Here is a 20,980-nt window from a genome sequence, read left to right as displayed (position 1 = left end):
AGATTTTTTAAATAAACAAAGACATCACATGACACCACAAGTTATGTTAAGATATAGCATTAAATAATTCTACAATTTTAGGTTACTTTCAAGTATCTGCCATTATACCGACTCATAACTCTGTCAAAAAGTTTTGATGCGCGGTTCCTACCTATCGTATTATTATTTTAAGGTATATTTACTTAACAGGTACTTTTTAAGTATCGTACACATTCCGTCCATTTTGTTACGTTATTAAGCTATAAATTTTATTGTATCGAAAGTATTGAATATACATGGTATAACTGCGTATTTTACTTTTATTGTTTTAGTTGCTTGTAAGTTTTACAAAATCAATGAATAAAATACATCGCTACAATTATATTCTTTTATTGATTTCGCTATCTGTCGCATTAATGTTAATATTGCTCTCTGTTTCTACTACTGATTTGTTTGGCGTGTAGTATTTTTGAGCTGACGCACGGAGATTTTGAATATATTTGGATCAATATGGTTTACTTGAGTCTCATTTCCTGTTGCACTCGAAGAACTGTCTATGTCAACTTTTTCCAATAGATGAGGCGCCATCAGAAGGAAAAGTTGCTGGAAAAAGGGAATACTTTTATTTCATGAATATTTCGACTATTTAAAGATTTGATGACTTCGGCGCCGCGCAGACGTATCTTGTGTTGGATACTAGCAACTAGACGGGAATATTTTATTTTTATACAATCAATATGAAATCGACACAGTCGCCGTTTGCGGCATACCCAATTGTATGTTTTGCGCTGCGCCTTTGTAGGTGAACGCACCATATGGGTATCCTAATATACTATTATGCATAACACAGTATTCTTTCACTAACCTCCGCCCAAGGAATAAGTGGCAAGTTAGCAAAGGAAGCTTGCCATCCTGGCAAACCAAGATGCACTAATGCCATCCGAAAGTAATGAGTGAAGGAGTCGGCTAGCCATCCCCATCCGCCCTCACGGGTCGCCAACCACACGGACCATGATCCTCCAGTATATACTAAACAAACCTAGAATAAAAATAAACAATGTTTTTCACTTTGTGCGTTTGAACACCAATAGTGAGATTATGTAACGACGGTGCATTATACCTTTCCAATAGTTCTACAATTGTCCAATTCTAAAACCTTGCTTTTTGTATTCAACACTGGTCGCGGTCCAGAGTTCTGCCTGGTCAGTGTGAAATCAAGCAAATCTTTCAATGCTGGTGATAAACACAACTCATTCAAACTATTCACCCGAATGGAGCCAACTGGGAGAATCTCGTCCGCTGTAAAATAATATATGTACCTATATATTAGGACCTGTACGCTGTTTCCATTAACCTGATGTAAAATTTACATTCATAACATGCTACACTACAACTTGGATTTTAAAGTTTGTGATTGCAGGACGGGTTGACGCGAAGTATCTTATGGTTTCGGTATCCATTGTAATTCTTGAAGTAATTGTAGGTAACTCAAGTTCAGAAGTTTACATTATAGGTACTATCTCAATGTCATTGCTCATCTTATCTTTCTAAGGAGCCATGTATTCCCAAATGATTCTATAGCCCATGTACACCACACACTCGTACGTCCGCAATGTAGGTACCTGTTTTTACCCCTCAGCTTGCCCATAATGAAATTCCAACAATCAGGTTCCTATGCTTGCTAGCTATACCCACTTTTCTCTGTATAATAATGCACAGTAATGAGGCCCAAAAGGTAATTCGAAATCTTAGAAAGAATTTGTGGAACCGAAATAATTTTTTTACATGAGAAATTTATTAAATGAAGTGAAATATATAATGTGTCGACTAATATTGTAGATAGAGTTACAAGAATTGGAGAGGATATAGGTTACATTTTTCTGCAATAAACGTGCTTCACGTAACTCCACTTATGCCATTCTTTGATACAAGAACAGGTACATAGGTATACATTATCACCCTGCCTTCCAAACTAGGCGAACCTGTATCTTGGGAGACAGTTCCTTCCCAATCAATGTTCATAATTTATCTATGTACTTATGTATTATTTTATTACTTTATAATAAGGTAAATGGTATCAGCTAAAGGACAACTATTAATACTATAATATTAGTAAACATGTTATTATCATTATTATTACTCGAGTAATTTCGTGAAAAGTTGATGGTATAAAAAAATAGTTTAGTTTTTTTATATGAAGAAACAGAAATTTTTTTTTTATTAAGTGTCTAACATGAATCCAGCAGACATAACATGAGCCCGAAGACAAAAGTTATCTCTTCTTCCATTGACTTACAAATAAATGGACGACGGGTCTAATACAAAAACCACGAAAAAAATGTCCCAAGTCAACCTATTCGAAATTTAAATTGTAATTTCATCGCAGTATCGCGCTGTCAGTCGAACAAATGAAGACTAAAGCGGAGTTTGGCGCTCTGTATACGCTTTTAGCGCCTTACAAGTGCGGACACTTTTTAGCGCGGACACGACGTCCATATAATTGTACGTCAATGTCGTCTTCGAACTAGGTATCAATTTTGTCTCGAAAATGACTTATCTTCAGACACGAGCGTAAGCGCTATGTTTAAGTTGTCGTGCATACAAATATCAAATGAAGACAGTCCAATTTTGTATACTCTTGACAGATCGTCGTAGCGAAATATCTACTGGGTGAATTTCACTTACCGAATTTCAATGGCACTCTTTGAGTGATTTTTGTGAAACCCTTTTTTCTTTTGGTTTTAAGATCTTAAGCGTACAAATAAGTTCAAGCAATGTCAATAATTATAAAATCACAGAAATATTTAAGTTAAATACAACAAAAAACGATATTTTAGGTCACACGAATGAGATTGCAGTAACACGAATGATTTTCCCATAAACATAAATGAAAAAGACTGCACAGTAATAAGAAATTGTTATTAGAAAACACATTTTATCGTTCACAAAAGAACATTTAACATGTAACGAATATTTTAATATAACTTCTTGTATCAAAATCCTTCTCATCCGTGTAAAACCATCTAGATATCTATATGTAATTAACAAATAAATCTAAATAAGTATTTTGTTAATGTCATATACACTTTGTTGTACATCAATATATCATCATCACCACCATCATCATCATGATCACCATTAACATCAGCATCATTACCATTCACATCATCATCACAATCATCGTCATCATCACTACAATCATCATCGTCATCATCACCGTCATCAAGAATGTGAGCGACAATAATGATATTTAGGTACATTTTTAATTGTCAAGTGTGTAAAATGTGCTGGACCGTTATAAAAGTGCATGGATTTTAAAGTTCCCTTTCGAGTCGATTTTTTGCTAAAACGGAGATGCACAGGTTACTTCACTGTGTACACTCCAATCCGACAGGAGCCTCTTCTCACGTGTGCGAAGGGTGAACTTGATGCGGTATGAACTTTTGTTATTAGGAGACTTTTAGTTGAAGTGACACTAATGATAAGAAAAATTGAAACACATTTTGTATTCCCAAGAAAACGTGTTTGTTTATAATAGATTGGAAAGTTACGTTTTGTATTCGACGTGAAAGTTATTAGTTTATCCTCGATGGGAAATATTGCGATTTCCACGAGTGTTTAATTTTGTTTTTTCTCCTTTTCTTAAAATTAGGGCGACGTGGAACCGGCTCCAACAAAAATTTTGTCTACGGTAGGGACTTTCTCTTCCTGTTACGTCGTGCTCAGAGGTGAGATATAATCGATATAGTTTCAATAATGATTCTCTAACAAGAAAAAGTAATACATATTTAAATAACGATATTTAAGTAGCGTACTAAATGCGGCGTTCCACACACACACACACACATTGTATTTAGGGACATGGAAAAAGCATCGATACTTTTTGGTATCGAGTACTTTTCCTTCCGATACCGATACTTTTCAGGTGTTAGTACTTTTTGAATGTACGTATAAGTATCGTCATGTGTATAAGTATGTATAAATATCATATCGGGTATAAGTATCGTATAGTTTGAATAATTCCTACTTAGGACATGTCGTATACGCAAATCACCTTATGATTTTTTTTTTAATGGCAACCTTCATCACAAATGACTTGACTGTATAGCGTATGCCACCATTTACCTCTATAGAAGAATGAGAATGAATGAAATATTTAGAAACATTTGAATTAACATATATGACAAACATTATATTTGAGTACCTCGCAATTCCTTCCTTCCGTTTGTTCCTTCTTCAAAACGTTTGTTCTCAAACACAGGCAATACGAGTACAATATCAAAAACAAAAAAACAGACTGTTACCAAATAGATTTTTGTTTTTAAGTGATTATGCAGAGGAAGAAATTTAAGTTGCATACATTATGTGAAATGACGTTTGATTGATCAATTTAATGAAAGTCTTTTATTATTTGTTTCAATAAAAAATCATAAATCAAATAAAACACTTATTTTATTCTTTATATTCATGTGTTTTATTCTGTCTTTAAGTAGGGAAAATTTGTAGGATACATCATACATGATACATCAAGGTATCGATACTTTTATGAGTACGATACTTTTTATGCGATACTACTCATGAGTACAATATCGATACCTTTGATTCGATAACTGAGTGCTGTTCAGGTTCAGCACAACACGTCCTCTTTGAAAATAATTTTACATCGGTCACATTTCGCTATTTGACTAATTGTGTAAACATAAATTTAAAGTTTTAAATTCTTGACATTGATTTGGTAATTTTTGTATTATTCATAACAACACGTCAAGTTAGACACTGAAATTTAAATTCAACTTTATGACGCTTACGACAAGAACCATCGAAGTGTCAAGCTTGAAGTGTTCATGACTGTATGCTGCAGATGCAATTTCTTTTTGCAGACAATGATTGCAACTACACTTAAACCGCGCCACACACTACTTACCTACATTACGAGATAGAAAATAATATATATATTTCTCAAACAAAAAAAGCAAATCAACTTTTCAAGAAATTACACAAGAATAAAAGTTGCCGGAAATGTCATTAGATCATTATTTAACATATAAAGATATCCGCTCGTAGGTACCACTGGCAGAATTGAGACAGTCTCACAAGTCATTTATAAAAAAAATTACCCACTCCACGATACGAATTATCAATTTCGCCTACTTTGCGGGATATCCACACTTATTTGACTTTTATATAAATAACAAGCGATTATCGTTTCAAACCAGAATATTTGTAATGCCATGTTAACTGGAAACCATCACTAGAGACATAAAAATTCCGGAGATCCTCTGGAAGTACCGCCGAGTGTCGTTGCTCCCAAGTGGAAAGAGCCACACGATCACATGGAGGTCTGCGTTCTACATTGACGTTGCATACGCGTGGATCGGCCTCTAAAACGAAGATGATTAATCAATGCTACTGCGAAAATATGATTTTACATGAAAAACTCGATCGATACATCGTTAATTTCTTGAAAACAGTTTTTAGTTTGTTCGGAAAGGTCAAACGAAAATGTCAATGTCAACCTTAAAGCATAATAATAGGGCCTAAGGTGTCAACCTAGTAATCTCACTAAAAAAACCGACCTCAAAGTTCGAGGAGTTACATCTATTCGCCAAGTTTTATTGAAATCGGTTATAAGTAAGTGTGGGAAACCGGATTCTCTAGTTTGCCACCCTTACAGGTGGAACATTTTCTTTAAATTTAAGAGGGACCACTAACTACTCCGGTACCCTCTTTCCAACATAAAAGAATAATTAAAATCGGTTCACTAATTATCGCGTAACATATATGCAAAAAAAACAATCGAATTGAGAACCTCCTTTTTTTTAAGTCAGTTAAAAATTGTATTTCATAGCAGTTTATGCAGTATAGGTGCTACATACTGCTGGGTAATTTTCCGAAAATTTGAAATAGTGGAAAATTTTCCGAGTTAATTCCCGAATAATCTCAGTACAGAGTACTAAAAAAACCGACCTCAAAAGTACATGGAATTACGTCTGTTTGCTAAGTTTTATTGAAATATCCCCTAGTTCGCCACTACACAGGACTTGACACTGGAGACAATAAAAATAGGTTCTCACTACGAAACTACTCAAAGTATATTGAGAGAAAAATGCCTTGAATGGAAGAAATAGCAAAATCAAGCATTGAAATAATTGCTCCTAAATTAATGTTAGGCGCTATTTATAATAATGAATCTTCATGCGTGAACAGCCCCCTTCGAGGTGGATGATTTTCTTCAAAATGAAATGGGACCACTATGGAACAAAAAAAAAGAATCATGAAAATCGGTTCACAAACAGAGTTATCGCGTAACATACATACAAAAAAAAAAAAGAACAAACACTCGAATTGAGAACCTCCTCCTTTTTTGAAGTCGGTCAAAAATTAGAAATTTGCATATTAGGTCCTACGTGTAGAAATATCTTTTGAAGTCATAATTAGCGTGAATTAAAAGTCGTATTCCAGAGCTCTACTCAGTGCTCAAGTCAGGACTTGAGTATTGCAGTGAGCACTGAAAATCATACTCAAGTCCTTGCCATTAGGGTCGTAGCACTGGAAGTACCCTAATGGCAGAGACTTGAGTATGATTTCTAGTGCTTTGAATCATACTCAAGTCCTGACTTAAGCATTGAGTAGAGTTCGGAACTCAAGTCACTGCCATTAGGGTCGTATTTCCAGTGCTTGTGTTTCAATTGCAATCCTGACTTGAGCATTGAGTAGAGTTCTAGAATGCGACTCTTAGGGTCATATTCTAGAACTCTACTTAATGCTCAAGTCAGGATTTCAGTATGGTTTAAAGCACTCGAAATCGTACTCAAGTCCCTGCCATTAGGGTCGTAAATTCCAGTGCTTGAAATCATACTCTGATCCTGACTTGAGCATTGAGTAGAGTTCTGGAATACGACCCTGATGAAACTACTAAAATCCACAGAAAAACGAGATCTAAAATGATTTCACAAAAACCTTTAGATTTTTTATTAAGAGTTTTGGCTTGGATACAAGACGTAATTATCGGGATCCCCCATTGACTTACAAATAAATGGACGACGGGTCTAATACAAAAACCACGAAAAAAATGTCCCAAGTCAACCTATTCGAAATTTAAATTGTAATGTCATCGCAGTATCGCGCTGTCAGTCGAACAAATGAAAACCTTTTAGCGCAGACCCGACGTCCATATAATTGTAAGTCAATGGGATCCCCAGTAATATTCTTCATTGCGGTTCTAATACATTATGTTTTCACTTTCTCATAAATAACTTAGTTCACTTATTTAGGTTTTTTAAACAGTCTTAAGCGGCGGGAGTCAATATTTATGTTTTCACTTTCACTTAAATCACATTATCTTCCATCACTGAACAAAAACTTAGAATTCGTAATTATTGAAATTTTCAAGATAAAGTCTTTTGTAATTTGGTTTAAAATAAGGAATATAGTTCTAACTTTCTTCATCACTATTTCTTTCTTCGTTTTTACTTCATAATACATTTAAAATAAAAATAACCTTACTTCTTCTTCTTTTAAATGTTATGGCCCCATCGAAATAATCGATGATTTTGCCAATGTCAAGTAAAAATAACTACGTACGGTAGTTTAGTATTATTATTTTTAATCTTTGTAAAAGCTGTACTTGTAACTTCAAACGCCCGTCATTTAAGAAAAACCTTTACAATGGCTCGTTTTCGTTCAGTAACTTCAACTTTTGTCAGGTGTCAACGTCAAATATGAAAAAATAGCCGGAAAAATATTTATTTTCCTGAAAAATATCATTTTTTTCAAATTAAAAATGTTTCCATAGCCCAATACAACACTAACTGAATGGCACTATGCTAAGGCCGTTAAAAATCTACATAAAAAAAAACACCTCATACGTCAATGGCGTCAACGTCAACCGCGAAGTGCCAGAAACTAGCGATGGGACGAGTTATATTTTTTTCAACTCGAGTTGCTCGAGTTGACGTGACTACTCACTGGAGTTGCAACTCGAGTTAACTCGACTCGGTGTCTGACAGAGCAACCGCGAGTCGCGAGTGGAACTCGAATCGACGATTCAGTGAGTTGGGATTGGCCGGCCGACCGTCTCTCGAGCGTGCTTCGAAGGTCGCCGAACCATCGAGTATATAACCAGAAATAGAGACGAAATAAGGGCCACATATTCCTGGTAACACATTAGCGATACAGCTCTAATAAATATCAACTCCCGTTTGCATTGAAATATAGACAGGCCAACTACTGACCTGTGGGTACGTCTCCGTATATCCAAAAAAATATTCTGTATTTATTGTAATAAAGATAATGTCTCTAACAATGCCGTGCTGTTCTATTCGGTGGTGTACAAAAAACAGCAAAACATCTAATTACAAAACAAACGGAATCACATTTCATCGGTAATTAAATATGTAATTTTCCAATTATCGTCCATTATAACAAAGCTCAAGTTAACTGGTCGATTTGAAGTGAAACAGTTGACGACACACAATGACAACACCCGTCAATTGTTTCGAACTCGGGCTAGCCAATCGGAGCGCAGTTGTCACAGTAATGATATGGCAGAATAGTTTTCAAACAAATTAGATGACATTTCGTCTCTATTTCTGGGGGTCTACTCTCGATCTCTGTCCGACATCCGTACGAAACAATTACTGCCAAATAAGCAATACTTGACCAAATGAAAAGACGCGTGATGCGAATGAAGCTTCATACTTGACACTTGTCTTTTAATTTTGTCGAATATTTCTTATTTGACAGTAATTGTTTCGAACGGATATCGGACGGAGATCGAGAGTAGACCCCCTGGTTATATACTCGATGCGCCGAACCGACTGACTAGAACGAACAGCCGACGCTCTGTATGAATGAATGAAGTATTCGACTCGGCGGGAACTGCACCGAGCTAGCTCGAGTTCAGAAAAAGTAGCTGGCTTGAGTTGACTCGTTGTGGGAGTAACTCGAGTTAAATAACTCGATTCACCCATTGCATCGCTCCGACTCGAGCGTGCTCCAAAGGTCATCGAACGATTATGAAGTATACGGCTCGGCGGCGCGCGGCTGGGCGGGTATCGAACCGAGTTAGCTCGAGTTCATAAATAAATAACTCGAGTTGACTCGTGGGAGTAACTCGAGGTAACCGAGTTAAATAACTTGATTCGCCCATCTCTACCAGAAACAAAACAAAAAAAAAGTCGAGTCGAACTATGTTTACAGATAAAATTCAGGTTTTATCATAGCAACGCGTGATTTTATAACCTCGAAACTGTTTGAAGAATCCTATTATTCTTTGTAATTCATCGTTCAACAGTGATGTCACTATTCTAATAAATTAAACCTGTCGTACACATAAATTCAATACATTCTGGTCATTGTAGATTTATGCAATGGCAAATTCAAACGCTGGTGTTTGTGCTATAAAAGCAGAATTTGTGGTACAACGGCCGGAGAAGAACAATCAACTTAACAATCCCAACACGAACAAACATAAACTTACTGATGAAGAAGGTGACCACAATGGAATTGACAACAAAAAAACTAAGAATGAAGAAAACGGTCAAAAGCTTAAGACCAAAAGCAGAGGACAAAATAAAGGTCGACCTAAGACCTTCCAAGATGACAAAACGCACAAACCGTGTCCCAGTATTATAGATTTAAAATCGTCCGATGAATACACGCCGTGTCAATATAACAATTGTAAATTCATGCATAATGCTGTTGAATATCTACAATCGAAACCTAAAGATATTGGGGACCAATGCCATGTCTTCAACCTACGTGGCAGGTGTCAGAGAGGAATTTCTTGTCGTTTTGGAACCAACCACATCACTCCCGAGGGCTACAACATAGTGAATGAAGATAAAGTTCAAGCTTGGAAAGATGACACAAAGAACACGCTTCAATCTGTGTTACAGGTTTCATTGCAGAAGAAGAAATATGATTTGAGTTTTGCCGAAAAATTGGTCAAAGCCATGGACACTAGAAACAGAAAAGGCGAAGAAACCATTCACATGAGTCTAAGTCTTACTGAAGCAATAAGTACTAATACTGAAACTTTAAGCACAGAAGATTCAAGTGTTGAATCAGCTCCAAATAATTGTAAAAATCATGAATCCAATAAAAAATCATACAGTGGAACTATTATTGATGAGGACTTAATTAAACTCCTTCCTAAAGAAAAGATAAGTATAGACTGGCATGACAAACTTTACTTAAGCCCGTTAACTACAGTAGGTAATCTACCTTTTAGAAGAATATGTAAAAGCTATGGTGCAGATATCACATGTGGAGAAATGGCTCTATGTGACTCACTCCTTAAAGGAGCAAAACAAGAATGGGCCTTGGTCAAAAGACATGAGTCAGAAGACTTATTTGGGGCACAAATATGTGGAAACAATGTTTACATTATTAGCAAAGTAGCACAATTGCTACAAGAAAACACAGAGCTAGATTTCATTGACTTAAATTTAGGTTGCCCCATCGATTTTGTATACAAACAAGGAGGAGGTAGTGGAATGATGCACAGGCTACCTACACTTGAGGCCTCAGTAAGGTGCGCTTCTACTTTGCTAAGCATACCATTCACAGTAAAAATGAGAACTGGAGTATATCAAAATAAGAAAATTGCACACACTATAATGCCCAGGGTTAGGGATTGGGGTGCATCACTCATTACTTTGCATGGAAGGTCAAGAGAAGGACGATACACTAGGTCTGCGGACTGGGAATACATAGAAAATTGTGCAAAATTAGTTTCACCTTTTCCTGTTTTTGGTAACGGAGACATAATGAGTTATAAAGACTATGTAGAAAAAAGAGAAATGGCCCCTTCTGTTCAAGGAGTCATGATAGGTAGAGGAGCACTTATCAAACCTTGGATATTCACTGAAATAAAAGAGCAGAAACTATGGGATATTTCAAGCAAGGAAAGATTTGAAATTCTACAAAAATACACAAATTATGGTCTGGAACATTGGGGTTCTGATACTCAAGGTGTAGAGAATACGCGCCGATTTTTACTCGAATGGTTATCGTTTTTGTATCGGTATGTGCCCGTGGGACTTCTGGAAAGGCCTCCACAAAAAATTAATGAACGACCACCTACCTATATTGGTAGAGATGACTTAGAAACACTAATGGCATCTAACAACTGCACTGATTGGATAAAAATCAGTGAAATGTTATTGGGTCCAGTGCCAGATGGATTCCAATTTTTACCAAAGCATAAAGCTAATTCTTATTAATAATAATTTACCTTTATATTGCAAATTTTATTTTAAAGAATATGTAATACATAAAATTAATGTCTCTTTACTTACCTAAAAGCTTGGTGACGCCCAAAGTAATGTTTTCATAGAAAGAATCTTCAGAGACTAGATCCACACAAAAGCTCATTATTTACTGCAAATTTATGATATTGCCAATCGGAGAAAGTTAAGTAAGTTAAAATTAACGATTTCCTACTTACCTATACATAAAAAATAAAATCGTGAATCTATTGCTTTGATTGTTATTATGATCCATCTATTTCTATTACTTATAACAAAAAATTGGTTGCTATAGTAACAAATTAAGGTGATTGTGCACGTCAAGTCGAGTCGAAGTATGTAATGACCACAGATTACGTAATGACGCTCGCCGCCATGCATTGTAGTTGAAAAACAGGACGCGACGCGACACGCTTCGACTCAGTGCCAGTGTGAGTTGAGCCTTATCTTTCTAATTTGGGGGTAATGACTTTTTTGAAGCCGGATCATCGATCGATCAGAAAATCTTTATGTCCGTGCAATAAGAGCGAAAAAGACGTCCTCTTCGTTTAGGCTCAGATGACGCGCCTCGACTTAGGCCGCAACTGCTTCCTGCGAATTGCCGGTCTGTGTTGACGCGCATGGTTCGTCATCATCCTAATTTTTCAACTCACGTTAAGGATTGGCGCCTTTCCCAGGGTTATGGACGGAAAATTTCGAAGTGATTAAAGAATTATTGAATCCACATGGTCCACATTATGTCGGTCGCTCTCTAAACTAGCACCTATAAAAATAGTTTTTTAGATTGCAGAATAATATCGCCAGAACAAGCTTATCCCAACATAGGATGTAAAACTTTTTTTTTATATAAAAATAAGTGCACATTTTTGACCTCCATCTCACCTGATGGAAAGTGGCGATGAGGACGAGGATGTAGCATGCACCTAAATAATGCCTATTCACTCTCGCCTTGAAAAGGTCCAAGTTATAGCGTTCGGGGAACAAGTCTACAGGAAAAAAAATAAAACTAAGTAAAAAAAATAAACATAGTCTAAGGGACTACGGAATTTTTATTTTTTTTTAAACTTTGCTCATGGTCCAACTACTTGGACTACCGGCAATATTGTATGGGCATTGGACCTACTGATCGGTTAGTCCGTCACCATCATAGATTTAGTATATCCATAGATTGGCCCTGACGTATTGGAGACGAGACCAAAACAAAAATACATCTGTGTGCGTATAATGTGCATGTGTGCAAGATAAATAGTGTTGCGCCATCCACTGATTTAACTTTAATATCGATTAACATATTACACCGGCATTTCACTTCGTTGTATTCACCAAAATGTCTTAACGCAAAATACCGAGACGTTAATTAACTAGTTAATTAATGATTCAATAGAAAATTAAGAAAGCTACTATCACCTTCTGGTAGTGCCACAGGATGGTAGGTAAACAATGGGAACTTTCACCCAAGATAACACTATGGCTCTACAAAATGGTGATAAGACCCATGATCAGTTACGGCGCGATAGTATGGAGGCCACGAACCAAGCTGACGACCGCAACCTACAAACAAATATAACTATTATAATTATTGTATGATATGATAACATAGAAGTGCATCACAGCAGTGAATTTGCAGATACGTAATAGAACCAAAAAACCGGCCAAGTGCGAGTTCAACTCGCGCGGAGAGGTTTCGGTACAAACTTAACATTGTAGTTGAAGAATATGTTCTCCAATAGATTCCAACAGCAAATATAGGTTTATTCGCGCAATAGTAGGAAATTTAATGACAATTTCTGTATTTTTTCAAAACTTTAGGCTCTGTAGTTTCGAAGATAAAGGGTAGAATGATCATTTTTTGTCTATTTTCTTAAACAACTTAAAAATATTTATATTTCATAATTACAAAAAATATATATTCTTAAGAACTTTCCCTCCCAATAGTGACTTAAAAATTTAGAATTAATTTATTTACGTTGCACGTTTTGGTCACACAAATGAATATGTGTACCAAATTTGAAAAAAATCAGTATCGTATTTTGGAACAGAACAGAACTCTAACAACAATAAATCGCTGATTTCTTGTTGATGAGAGTAGTGCTACACAAAAATCAATTAATTATAAGACATACCGCATGAATAATGTGGGTACAGAACCAGAACGTAGCTTTACTCTTTGCTTGCCTCTAAAGGCGTTTTATTTAAAAGCATTTTTCCTCAAAGTGTTTGTTTGCTGCATATTTTTGAAAACTTTTTGGAAAGTCTTCTTTCTTTAGTTTTATAAGCCATTTCTGTCGTACTTCAATGTTTTGAGGAAATCTGAATCAACAACAATAATTAACATAAAAAATGGGTGCCTCAACTATGCTATTAAAAGAAATTTTCGTTTTAATGTAAACAAAATATAATGTACTAATGCAATATTAATTAAATATAAAGTACTAAATCCAGAAATTTCTGATTCAATGAATAAAAAAAAATTAAGTATGAAGATGATTTCGGCTGTATGCAAGTCACGCCTTTGCCTTTCTTTTTTTCAGTTAATGACATCTCGATAACATATTATCGATTGCGTCAATCTCTATGAAAGTGGGGTTATGAATTTCAGAAATTCACGTATTTGATATATTTTTTAATTGAATTCGTATACATTTGGGTTATTAATGCACTTGAATGGTATAATTTTACGGATATATTTAAGTAAAAAACTTTTGTGGTAGTGCTTTTAGACAGCTAAAAATTTAAATAGTACTTACATGTGAAATGTACAATTCTGCGAGTTTTCCTTTTTAGATAAGTTACATCCGGACACTGAAAACTTTACAATGACTAATAAATGTCCGTTTAACACTATTTCACATTTTAAAACCAATTATTTTTCAAAAATAAACGAAATTTGTTTCGTTGTCAGCTGACCCTAGGTTCATATAGCCTCATAGCTTATAATGAAGTAGTCTCGTCTACCCATCTCGTTCTAACATACGTGTATACTAACTCTCTTTCACTTGCATTGCCAATCTATGGGTACCTATATACTAAATCTATGGTCACCATCAATATTAATAATATTACTGATTCTGAGCCAACTACAATTGTTCTGTAGGATGATCCGTGACAGTTCATAAAAAATCGCAAGACCGTCAGAAAATATAGAACAGTATTTGCGAATTCATCAAAGTAATAATTTTGTGTTTTAATTTGGCTTCTAAATCAAAACTTTGTAAAGTGCTCAGAAAATAATAGATACATACATTACATAACAAAAATAAAATCTACAGTGCACGTTATTACAAGATTATATCTTGCGATTTGCCTAGTCCAACTAGTTGGACTGCGCAGTTGGACCACGGGCAAAACGAATTTTTAAAATGAAATATAAATTATCGTACAAACATGTTTAATCTCTAATCCATACAGACATTATTGTTGAGATTAACAGCTATTAGTCAAAGTACACATTCAAAGTGGATAAATACCAAAGTAATTAATTACATGTAGAATAGAGAAAGGATATTAATGATAAACACTGCTAAAGAATTACAAGTATTTAACTTAATTTAAACTTGTACTTGCATTTTTCAATGCAAAATAGTTATGAAGTGCGTAAGTTAGTTAAAATTACAACTGCAAATCAGTTTTATTAGATCTTCATAAGTGAGATACAAACAGCAAAGATCCATCTTCATTTACTTACACAAGTAAGTATTTAAAAGTAAATAATGAATATGAAACTTGTACATAATATTTGATATATTTAACGTATAGAGCAGCTTATTTTGCCTTATCAACAAAAATGTTGATGATATATTTACAGTGAATTATTATTATGAACATATTTTCAGCTAAAATTAAACCTAGCATGATGCTTTGTGATAGTTTGCTAGTAAATACATATATGGAATGGAATCTATTTTGAGAAATATAACTCAATATGCTCAATTCAAATCACTTTGTTCTTAAATTCTCCAGTCTTGCTTTCTAGCTGGCTTCTTATCGTCTCCTGCGACGCCGCGAGTCACCGTTGTACCCGTTCTCTGTAAGAAAGAAATATTTACAACGTCGCGTATTTTACTTTTTGCATGTACAGAATGTACAAATACAGTGAATTTGTACAAGTGAAGACAGTGTAGTAAGAAGCTAATCATATTTACATTGGCCATCACCACATTAATTCTATTGCCAATTCTTAGTTATGATTAGCATCTTGATGATTAGAAGGTGAATTGGCATTGGTTTGAATACAACAAACCTCGAGTTCATCGTCGTTGCCGATTTCTCTGGCGGTCATTTTCGTACCCCATGGAACCATTTGCCAGCGCATTAATCTGATCCTGTACCATACCAATTGCATACGGCCGGCCCGGCCCCATGTTTTGCTGATTGTACTCCTCCACACCATTCTTAAGCCCGGATCCTTCGTAGGGTTGGTTTGGATCTTTTCCTTGATTTACCCTTTTCTGTGAGCCATAAGAACCGAAAGCTGTGAAATTTGCGCCATGAACGAATTCGCCCGACGTCTGAGGTAACATGCGCGGCAGTAGGCTCCCATGAGGCACATTGAGACCGCCAGAGCCAAGCCCAGCGCCTTGAGCGGCGATCGAGCCACTGCCGAGGCCGCCAAGCCCAGAGGAGCCAAGCCCTCCAGAGCTCTGGTTATCATGATCATCCTCATTATGTCGTCCTCTTCCACGACGACGTCGATCACGACCGCCTTTAGAGCGTGATCCGCCGCCCTGACCGCCATCATTGCCACGGCCTCCCCCGGAGCCAAGACCTCCACCAGAGCCTAGGCCACCGCCTGAGCCTAGGCCACCGCCTGAGCCGAGACCTCCACTAGAGCCAAGCCCGCTGCCGGACCCGAGCCCGCTGTCCGAGCCAAGGCCACCACCTGACCCGAAGCGTCCGCCAGAGCCAAGTCCACCGCCGGAACCAAGACCGCCATCGTAGCAGAGGCCTCTGCCGCCGCTACCACCATCGGACCCGAGGCCTCCAGCGGAGCCTAGGCCCCCGGTGGAGCCGAGGCCCCCAGGGGCGCCCAGGCCTCCAGCGGAGCCGTGGCCCCCAGCGGAGCCCAGGCCTCCAGCGGAGCCGAGGCCGCCGGGGCGCGGCCCTCGTTTCCTGGAATCTGACTCTAGGCCACCGTCTCCCGTATGTTGCAGGCCTTGATTATAGTTGTTGTACGTCCCACCGGAAGTGGACTCGGGAGGTGGTGGGGGTGGAGGAGGAGGAGGAGCTGCCCAGCCCCCCGCAGTAAGCATACTATTCGGCGGGAAATTAGATATCATCATGCCATATTGATCAGCAGGGAAGAATGGGGGCATAACAAACCCTTGCCCACTCATAGGTGGAGGGGCACACATCTGTGGATTAAGAGCCATCAACGGTGGTATAAGTTCGGAAGGCTGCTGTGGACCATACTTATTATCCATAACGTTACTATTAAGATTCTGCGGACTATTTTTACTTAAATAAGAATCGTTACTACGAGGAGTAGGAGTAGGAGTGGGAGGAGGAGTGGAAGGGCCTTTGCCATTAGATTGAACTGGTGGGAGTTGGGGACCAATGGGAGTCGGCAGTAGCGGTTTCGGCGTCGGTAGTAGTGCTTGGGGCATTAATTGCCCGGCGTCAATGTCAGTCTTCTGTTGTGGACTGCACTTGCCTGAGCGAGATCGGCTGCGGGATCGGGAGCGAGAACGGGAGCGGCTTCTAGACGATCTGGACGACTTGCTTCGGGAAGACCTCGAGGAGCTGCGTCGACGGCGGCGGCGGTCACGTGAACGCGAGCGCGAGCGGGAACGGCGACGGCGTGATCGGGATCGCGAACGAGAACGGCGACTTCTTCGATATCTGCCTCCACGACCACGATGACCTGCATGTATGAATAAAATATAAATATTTCTTCATACTAATTTAAAAACATTCCTCATAAAACAATAAAAACTTAATTCAACTATTTGCTACAAATCTGTTTGTTTTTCAAACAAATCAATGTTTCACGATCTTTGCAGATTCCATGATGTCGGTTGACTGATGACCTAAGTAGGGTAGTTAACACTTACGTCTGCCTCCACCACCACCACGTTCTGCCAGTTCTTGCAGCTTGGGATTGACCACTTGTTTGGCTTCTTTCAAAACAGCCACCAAGTCTCCAGCTTTAGCAGCGTTTGCAGGAGTAAAAAATGTATATGCTGTTCCAGTTTTATTAGTTCTCCCAGTCCGTCCAATACGATGAACATAATCTTCAGAGTTGCTAGGATAATCAAAGTTGATAACAAACTTTACATCATCCACATCTGAAAATTTGTATGTAAGATTAATGCTATATGCAATGCAAATTCAGATTCAAATCAATGTGTAAAAAATTTGTTTGCTGGCTAATTACATACCTAAACCCCTAGCAGCTACATCCGTTGCCACAAGAATTGGGGCTTTACCACTACGAAAATCTGCAAAAAAATATGTGTATTATGAAAAGGTACTCGCCACATTTCAACAAATCAATAGTTACAACAAAAATAACAATGTTTGTAATAGTCTCATAAATAAATATTGCAGCAGTATTTGGATAAACACAAATACATCGCTGTCTGAATGAGGCTTAACCAAGCATGAAATAATTTGAAGTAAATCTATTACTTATTATTAATCAATTATAGTCAATCAGTCAACTAATCTTAGATAACTCCTAAACTAAGTATACAGAATATCGGGCTATGTACTAGCGCTATAATTGATTATGCAGCTTAGGTCAAAAGCAACTTAAAGTTTATAAAAAAATTGACTCTCCATACAAAATTTCATACTGTATTGTGACACAAGAAAATAACTTATTCATTACTTTAAAACAAATGTAAGGAGAGCAAACATGCTCTACTCATCACAATTCATATTTAGCGAGTTTGCAGCTAGGCATCTTGTATATGTAACAATATAAGAAATTACAGTACTTTGATTTGTAAACATGGATGAACCATTGGATGAACCATGGATGAACTTAAGCCAATCAATTCTCATTTTTTAATTTAAATAGTTCTATAATATATTCAAGTTTTTATTAACGTCAAAACTTTCATTTTACCTCTCTTAGATTACAACAAAAGATGTAATTATGTAAATACATAAAAACATACATAATTAAAAAAAGAAAAGAAACATAAACTGTAATATTGAAGAGTTTCAACATAAGAGGTACAATGAAGGTAAACAGATCTCTTTAAAACTTACTAATGCAAGCGTTTTCGCCAGTGTTACTGTCATGAGGAATGCACACAAAAGAAAAATCAAATGCAAGAGAAGGCCGGCCGGCAGCCGCGTGAGGCCAGAACCGAGAGTAGCGTGCCGAGGCCGGAGGGTGCGGACGAGACGCGGGCCGCCGCCCGCCACCCGCCGGCACTGCACCGTCACGCGACGGAGCGCGCTATTGCGCCCGTGCGCCTCGCTCCCCGCGCTGCTCCGCAGCTGGCGAGGGGGCGAGCCTCGCCGCGCCAATGTGAGAAGCAGCTCAGACTAGCCGCGGGCGAGTCAGACTGATAGGGCTTAGCCCCGACAACTAGAGGCGGCGCGGTGCGGACGCGGCCGCAGGCGCGGCGCCGCCGCCGCCTGGTGCATAGCGGCGACGATCGCGCGCATGCCACCGCTTCCGCCGCCCGGCCGCAGCTCTCCACAGCCTGCACATGCAGACACGTGGTCAGACACTGGTCAGAGCTCTGCAGTCATCAGCCACACCCTGCATCCTCCTCAACGACGCGCACGCGTCTCCGGTCCGATACCGCTTCTCCACATCGACAACATTGTAGTGCACTTTGTTCAACAATAGTATTGTCATACAAAGCGTAAATTTATATATTTAATCGACATTTATTCAAATTATGTACAATTATTAAATGCCATGTGGAGTTACCATTATTGTTAACCTCACCTTGTAACACCCAATCACGTTCATTTTGAGACTTATCACCATGTATGCATACAGCAGGCCATCTGCAATAAAAAGTTGTAATAAGCAATTTCCATAAAAGTTATTCAGTGATAATCTGAATATTTTATTAAATACTGGACCCTTAAACTTGAATATCCAGAAAACACCAAACAAAAGCTTAAAACCTAAAATACTAACCCATCACGTTTCATTTTTCTGGTGATATCATCGACGCGGCGTTTGGTTTCAATAAAAATAATAGTTTTATTTTCTTTCTCTGCCATGATTTCCTTCAATAAAGTGCTTAATTTGGTTTCTTTCTCATACTCCATACAAACATCAATTATTTGTAGGATGTTGTGGTTGGCAGCCAACTGTAGGGAGCCTACATTTATTTGCAAATAATCTTTCAAGAATTCAGAAGCTAAACTTTGAACTTCTCTAGGCCATGTTGCAGACCACATAAGTGTCTGACGATCAGGTCTGATTTGTTCTATGATTTTCCTGATTTGTGGCTCAAATCCCATGTCCAACATTCTGTCAGCCTCATCAAGTACCAAGTATGTAGTTCTTTTCAAATTAGTTCTTCCACTCTCTAGAAAATCCAACAACCGGCCTGGTGTTGCAATAACTATTTCTACCCCAGCATCAAGGTCTCGGGCCTGCGGCCCCTTAGGGGCACCACCAAACAGGCAAGTGTTATGTATTTTAGAGGTATTAGCAAATTTATCACAAACCTCCTGAATTTGCTGAGCTAATTCTCTCGTAGGTGCTAGCACTAAAGCAATTGGCCCATCACCTCTACTGGATTTGGGCTGATGATTAATGTGTACAATCGCAGGTAAGATGTATGATAATGTCTTTCCAGAACCAGTAGAAGCTATGCCTACCATGTCATGTCCACTGAGAGCAATCGGCCAACCTTGCGCTTGAATAGGTGTGGGCTTAGAAAAGCCCATCTTATCTATTTCATCCATAACGTAATCCGGAAAGCCTGCTTCATCAAAAGTTAATGTCGGCTTGGGTATGTTGCGTCCTTTCAATGTAATTTCATTTTGACTCCTCCATGATTCTACTTCCGACTCGGGTCTATTTTCTACATCTGGGTGTGGAATATAGAAATCTTTCTTGAAAGGTTTGAGTCGGCTTAGGTCCCATTTTGGTTTTCTTAGATTAGCACCGGGATTGTTTCGTCTTCCGCTGCCGCCACCACCGCCGCCGCCATAGCCACCACCGCCCGATCCGAGCCCATAACGTGGACTCCGACTACGGCTTCGACTCCTACTTCTACTCCTGGTCCTACTGCGACGCCTATCGCGGCTTCGATCCCTGTTAATTAACATCAAATCAAATAAATTAAAATACCACGCAAACACTTACGAAAATTAATGTTGGTTGATCGCAAATCACATGCAACATGGAAAAAGATTACAGGTTTATTTTACCTTCCACGACCCATCTTCACTTACAGAACGAATTAAATTACAATTAAACGATTTTCTGACACTGTATACACCTAAAATAAATTGCTACAAGCAATAAATTCGTCTTCGGCACCACACAATCACACAAAGAAAACAAAATGGACGGCGCGGCGGTAGTCCTTAGACTATGGAATGGAACCATTATTTTTTTCCATCCTCTATGCGGTAGTCCCATTCCAATCCACAAATGAAATTCATACCATAGACAGCATGATTCACACAATTGGCTCATGTCACTCTATCAATTAAAGATGCACATTACGATCCGATTTTTATGAAGATCGATACAAGTATGAATACGCTCTAGCGATACTTTGTATCGATTTATTTCAATGCGATTTTTAAGTAAATCGATT

The 20,980-nt window shown here is 38.0% G+C and overlaps 3 protein-coding genes across 3 annotated transcripts; 1 reads left to right on the top strand and 2 right to left on the bottom strand.

Annotated features, from left to right (window-relative positions):
- Positions 1-290: 290 nt before the first annotated feature.
- On the bottom strand, positions 291-11,478 carry LOC113231815 (tubulin polyglutamylase complex subunit 2). Its single transcript, XM_026466351.1, has 5 exons — positions 11,283-11,478; positions 5,193-5,360; positions 1,100-1,278; positions 845-1,018; positions 291-582 (listed from the first exon to the last, which is right to left on the bottom strand). Exons 1-5 carry the CDS (start codon positions 11,356-11,358, stop codon positions 421-423), a joined length of 759 nt encoding a protein of 252 aa, XP_026322136.1. The 5' UTR covers positions 11,359-11,478; the 3' UTR covers positions 291-420.
- Positions 9,228-11,371, top strand: LOC113231797 (tRNA-dihydrouridine(47) synthase [NAD(P)(+)]-like). The gene has a single exon (XM_026466333.1). The coding sequence runs from the start codon at positions 9,351-9,353 to the stop codon at positions 11,205-11,207; it is 1,857 nt and encodes a 618-aa protein (XP_026322118.1). The 5' UTR covers positions 9,228-9,350; the 3' UTR covers positions 11,208-11,371.
- Positions 11,479-14,682: 3,204 nt separating the features above from the next.
- LOC113231780 (ATP-dependent RNA helicase DBP2-like) lies at positions 14,683-20,733 on the bottom strand. Its single transcript, XM_026466310.1, has 7 exons — positions 20,586-20,733; positions 19,339-20,469; positions 19,141-19,202; positions 17,609-17,668; positions 17,282-17,515; positions 15,472-17,091; positions 14,683-15,256 (listed from the first exon to the last, which is right to left on the bottom strand). The coding sequence occupies exons 1-6, from the start codon at positions 20,597-20,599 to the stop codon at positions 15,479-15,481; spliced, it is 3,114 nt and encodes a 1,037-aa protein (XP_026322095.1). The 5' UTR covers positions 20,600-20,733; the 3' UTR covers positions 14,683-15,256; positions 15,472-15,478.
- Between the last annotated feature and the right edge of the window lie 247 nt (positions 20,734-20,980).

Source organism: Hyposmocoma kahamanoa, unplaced genomic scaffold (genome assembly GCF_003589595.1).
Source record: "Hyposmocoma kahamanoa isolate Upper Pololo Valley unplaced genomic scaffold, ASM358959v1 102, whole genome shotgun sequence".
In the NCBI taxonomy this organism is placed as follows: domain Eukaryota; kingdom Metazoa; phylum Arthropoda; class Insecta; order Lepidoptera; family Cosmopterigidae; genus Hyposmocoma; species Hyposmocoma kahamanoa.
The sequence above is the reverse complement of the archived record's forward strand: the minus strand, read 5'-3'. Positions and strand labels throughout refer to the sequence as shown.

Excerpts from the sequence above, each read along its gene's own strand:
- LOC113231797 (XM_026466333.1), top strand. The coding sequence starts at position 9,351 with ATGGCAAATTCAAACGCTGGTGTTTGTGCTATAAAAGCAGAATTTGTG.
- LOC113231815 (XM_026466351.1), bottom strand. The coding sequence starts at position 11,358 with ATGAGCTTTTGTGTGGATCTAGTCTCTGAAGATTCTTTCTATGAAAAC. Across the intron at positions 1,279-5,192 it reads ATGGCATTACAAATATTCTG|CGGACGAGATTCTCCCAGTT; the intron begins GTTTGAAACGAT and ends ATTATTTTACAG. Across the intron at positions 583-844 it reads CACTTATTCCTTGGGCGGAG|CAACTTTTCCTTCTGATGGC; the intron begins GTTAGTGAAAGA and ends CCCTTTTTCCAG.
- LOC113231780 (XM_026466310.1), bottom strand. Across the intron at positions 19,203-19,338 it reads AGAAAAATGAAACGTGATGG|ATGGCCTGCTGTATGCATAC; the intron begins GTTAGTATTTTA and ends TTTTTATTGCAG. Across the intron at positions 17,516-17,608 it reads TGTAGCTGCTAGGGGTTTAG|ATGTGGATGATGTAAAGTTT; the intron begins GTATGTAATTAG and ends ACAAATTTTCAG.